Below are 4,708 nucleotides of genomic sequence, written 5' to 3' on the forward strand. Positions count from 1 at the left end.
TAATTAATCTTTAAGTTCTGTTTAAATATCATTTTTTTGTGGAATCTTCTTTCTTTTATTGAACTTTATTAATTCTTTCTTCTTCTAATTTATCGGGATATTACCTATTTCTTCTTTGTTTCACTTCTATTTCGAAACTGTGAATTTTTTATTGAACTATTTATTTTAGAACCTTCTTTTCCTTTGTTTTTCTTGTGAAATATATATAAAATATTCTGAAAAATTGTAATTTTTGTGGAGTTTTATTGAATATATTTATTACTATATTTTATATTACTTTTTATTATATTATTCTATATTTCATAAACGGTTTTTTCTCTTCTTTTTATTTTATTCTTTGTATATATAACACATCCTCTTTTTACCTCTAATCCAAGTTAGTTAAGTCTTGAATATACCTTTTGATTGGCACATATCCTAATATCTCATTTCTATATTCTGCTGTATCACTGTTTTAAACAATAACCCAAAATTAAAAAAATATAATACACTTACCACTTGAAAATAATAAACAAGTAATAGGCAATTATTGAAATAATTGCTAAATCGTATTTGGTTTGTTTAAAGAGTGTATTCTATATAATCATTAATTTAAGTTCATCTTAATTAGTTAGTTCTTAATGTTTAATTTAATGAAATAATACAATCTTTATCAATGAGCCAAAACCATCAATGATATCAGTTATTATTAAATACTTGAAAGCTGTTTTGTCATAAAGTTGATATAAAAGAGTGTTGTAAGAAAGGTATCTAGCTACATTTATTTAAACTCACTTTAACTACAATAAAGAGTAGAATGAATTTGGTTTTGAAAATAAATAAAACTTATAGGTTTTAGTTAGAAAGAAATTAGACTTATTACATTTATTTATCTGTCATTAAAAAAAATAACATATGATATGATTAAGTGATGATAATAGTTGAGTTAAACTCATTAACTAGCTGTTTTTAATCTTATTTTATTCTGTTTGTCATGTCAGAGTTAGAATAATGTGGTTTACATAAAAAGAAATGATATATAAAATAAACACTTTATTTACCTGAACAAAAGACACTCTTTGGTTTTGATAATTAGTACCTATTTGCTAATAATTCTTTTGATTAACAAAATAAAGAAATAAGATTCTTTTATCAAAGAATCTTCTTCTTATTCATTCAGAGTAAAATGATTTAACCATTCTAACTTAAAAATAATATAATTATATGAAACTTAAATAATGTTGTTCTTAATAACAGTTTATTTTATTATCGTTATAAAAAACAAAAAAGAACTAATAAAACAATTTATTTTATGAAAGTTGAAGTGAGAATCATTGAAGCAAAAGATTTAAGAGTGACTGATTATTTTGCTGGAACAAGTGATCCTTACATTAAATTAAGTGTAAACGGACAAATGCATAAAACAGCCATTGCTCGTAGAACATGTGATCCTAAATTTAATCAATCATTTACTTTTGACGTTATCCCAGGACAACAAATAACATTTGAAGTCTTTAGTTTCGATACAGTTGGAAGAGACGATCCATTAGGAAGTGTTCAACACTCTCTTTCATATTTCTACCAAGGACAAGTAAATGACTTATGGTTACCATTATCTAAGAAAGGCCAAATTCATATTCAAGTATTTTCTCCTGGAGTATTACCTAATGTCATTTTAATAGAACAGTTAAATTCTTTACGACCTGAGATAAGTCAACAACAAATAACAAGGCGATCTCCTTTAATCGGATATAAGTCCTTTGGTTATACTCCTTCATTCAACGAATTAATGTAATTGTTTATTTCTACTTTTTTACAAGAGTTATCGTAAAACCACAGACACTGGGATCATATAAAGAGTATCATAAAAGAACAAAGTTAATGAAAATATAAAAAATTTATAACATTTGGGTGTTAGTAGTGATGAAATAAAAATTAAGTGCATTACCCTTTCTTTCACAAAGCACTATAGAAAAGTTCAACGGCATGAATAAATAGTAAAAAGGATCTATGAGAAGAAGATTCACTTAATCACTAAGTTTTTTTTCTTTATTCTCAACAGCCTTTTCAATTTCAATAAACAACCACAACATGAAACAAAGACTAGTGAAGGAGCAAGAACTTCTATTAAAGTTTCAACAGAGAATTAACATAATGAAATCACTAATTTTTTAAAAACGTGGTTTTATCATTCTATTTACTCAAAAATTATTAAATTTATTTTTTTCTCTCTTAATTTCTTTATTTCATTAAATTCCGGATTAATGTGTTATTTGGACTATCATAAAACAATAATTGTTTATATCTTTTTGGTTTTGTTTTTATATTTATTTAATCTTTGAAAGATTATATTTTATTTTCATTTTTTGTTTTTTTGTAGATGTAAAGAGTAATTTACCTTTCTTTTAAGAATTTTATTTGAATGAATTTTCAGAATCCATAGAATTTGAAAAGAACTAAAAAAAAGGTACAAAGAAGTTTCAAATTTTTTTATTCTAAAAACGATTATATAAGAAAAAGTATTTGAATTCTTCTGCTTCTAAAATCTCAAAGAACTCCACAAAAAACTGAAAATCTTATTTATTAAATTGTTATGAATTTAAGAGGAACAACAGATATACTAAAGGAAAAGCATAATGAAAGAGAAGGGTTAAGACAAAATAGAAGACAATTACTTCTTCAGTCAAAAAGGTTACAAAGTGAACAGATGATGGTTATACCAAAAAAAGTAGTTTGTAATAATAAAGAATTTTTTAAAACGTAAAAAGAAAAAGTTATTTACAAAGAAATAGGGCTGCAAAGAGTTATATCAAAAAATGAATTTACAATCAATTACATTAAAAGAAATGTATAATATTATTTTAACGTTAGAAGAAATTATTGAGGCTTCATCAGAAGTTGATGAATTTGATATATTTATTGAAACATTAATAAAATGGATTATAAATTCAGTTTGTAAGTTTTGTTTATGTATTCACAATAATTTAATACTCATTTCTTGTAGAAAGATATAATGTTACGATATCATGTTATTACAGTTTTCGTTCTTATTGCTCAAAAAAAACTTGTTCCTCATTTAAAAAATACTACAATGAATATTTCTCAATTAATTATTTCACAAACAAACCATTCAGATTTACTTGATAGAACATTACGTCTTGTTGGATTTTATTTTGAACGTTCAAATGATATTGAAGATTATAATAAATTTTTAGAAATTATCCATTTAATTGAAAATAAAAAAAGAATTGACAAAAATGTATTAGGAACAGTTTGTTGGGCATTGTTTTTTGTTGTTACTCGTGCTGCAAAACAAAACCCAACATTTCTTCAATCATTTTTTCCTTATATAGCTTCGAATTTAGATCCTTCTGATGATAATATTGAAGGTAATAATTGTCTTCTTATTTGTATTTCACAATGTATTGAATATAAAGTTGATTATATTGTTCTTTTTGATCAATTTACACATTTTCTTTCAAAATTAGTATTATTTCTTAAGACAGGAGTAGAAAAATTAGTATTACCAGCACTACATGTTATAGGTCAAATCATTGGATGTTCAGATGATTATACTGAAGTCTTTGTAAATGATGGTTTAATTGATACACTATTCTCTATTTTTGAATCATTACCACCTGATACAATCTTGTCAGAAGCAATGTGGGTTTTAAGAAATTTATTTATTCCAGAAGGAAATCCACACGCTATTTATCTGATAGAAAAAGGTGTAGTTCAGTATCTCATTCGTTATGTTTATCGGCAAAATATTCAATTTGCAAGAAATGCTGTTTGGGCATTAACTACTGCTATATTATCGTGTAAGTTAAGACAAGATATGTTGCAAAAAATGATATCTATTGGAGTTGTTCAACCTATTATCTATGTATTAAAAAATCGTTCATTATTTACATCTGATGATGTTTTGAATTGTGTTGACTCAATTTTATGTTTAATGATACAAGACAATGTTTCTCCACAAATAGGATCCCGTAATGCATTTGAAGAATCAAATATTATTGATATGCTAGAAGAATTAACAGATGATAAAATGATACAAGGGTTTACTCGTTTAAAGATTGAATTATTGAAAAGTTATTTTAGTCCAGATAGAATTGAAGAAGAAATGCCACTTTCATTGTAAAAAGACAATAAAATTTAAATATTTATGTTTAGTTTTAATTTTAAATCAATGAATTGAGTTATTAGGTACATTCAATGGAGATGTTGATAATTCTCAATGACACTATCTAGCATGATTTGTGCAGTTTGTTTATCTTCTATTAAAGAAATATCAATCTCATTGATCAAATCAACAGGAATTGCTACTGGAATAATAACACCATACCGTTTAAAAATGTGTAATAATTCTTGTCTAATTTGTCTTTCAAACATAATTCTTTCTTCACGTTCTTTAGAAATTCTTATTTCTTCTGATGTTTCTTTCTTAACAATTCTTTTTGGTACTTGAGGAATCTCTTTGTGTTCTACAAAAGGAAGACCAAGTTTTTTAAAAGTTTCTCTATATGAAGCATTTTTGTCACGAATAATTGGTGGATTGGGTTGTGGTTCTTCCATTACTTGATTTGGAAATTCCTGTTGAGGCGTATCAATAGAGAAGTTTATTAATGATGAAAATTGGCTGTTTGAATTGTGTTGTTCATTTGGAACTAATTGAATAGGTGGAGAGATATTTTTTTTTGGACTTAAAGAAAGAGCACGATCTTGA

The 4,708-nt window shown here is 25.3% G+C and overlaps 3 protein-coding genes across 3 annotated transcripts in view, besides 5 other annotated features; 2 read left to right on the forward strand and 1 right to left on the reverse strand.

Annotated features, from left to right (window-relative positions):
• Positions 1-250: 250 nt before the first annotated feature.
• Positions 251-300: a microsatellite.
• An 884-nt stretch (positions 301-1,184) lies between these two features.
• Positions 1,185-1,205: a sequence feature (AT_rich).
• Positions 1,206-1,291: 86 nt separating this feature from the next.
• On the forward strand, positions 1,292-1,774 carry EDI_049240 (synaptotagmin, putative; the record flags this gene model as incomplete). Its single annotated transcript, XM_001736933.1, has 1 exon — positions 1,292-1,774. The coding sequence occupies one exon, from the start codon at positions 1,292-1,294 to the stop codon at positions 1,772-1,774; it is 483 nt and encodes a 160-aa protein (XP_001736985.1).
• A 408-nt stretch (positions 1,775-2,182) lies between these two features.
• Positions 2,183-2,206: a sequence feature (AT_rich).
• A 91-nt stretch (positions 2,207-2,297) lies between these two features.
• Positions 2,298-2,355: a sequence feature (AT_rich).
• Positions 2,356-2,572: 217 nt separating this feature from the next.
• Positions 2,573-4,123, forward strand: EDI_049250 (uncharacterized protein; the record flags this gene model as incomplete). Its single annotated transcript, XM_001736934.1, has 3 exons — positions 2,573-2,710; positions 2,772-2,930; positions 2,984-4,123. The coding sequence occupies 3 exons, from the start codon at positions 2,573-2,575 to the stop codon at positions 4,121-4,123; spliced, it is 1,437 nt and encodes a 478-aa protein (XP_001736986.1).
• A 6-nt stretch (positions 4,124-4,129) lies between these two features.
• Positions 4,130-4,169: a sequence feature (AT_rich).
• A 25-nt stretch (positions 4,170-4,194) lies between these two features.
• EDI_049260 (uncharacterized protein) overlaps positions 4,195-4,708 on the reverse strand; it is a gene marked incomplete at both ends in the record, with an annotated part of 787 nt that continues 273 nt past the window's right edge. Inside the window, one exon of the mRNA XM_001733307.1 lies at positions 4,195-4,708. This exon is cut by the window's right edge and continues 126 nt beyond it. Within this exon, the coding sequence (XP_001733359.1) occupies positions 4,195-4,708 (514 nt within the window).

Source organism: Entamoeba dispar, genomic scaffold (genome assembly GCF_000209125.1).
Source record: "Entamoeba dispar SAW760 scf_1105229460177 genomic scaffold, whole genome shotgun sequence".
Taxonomy (NCBI): domain Eukaryota; phylum Evosea; order Mastigamoebida; family Endamoebidae; genus Entamoeba; species Entamoeba dispar.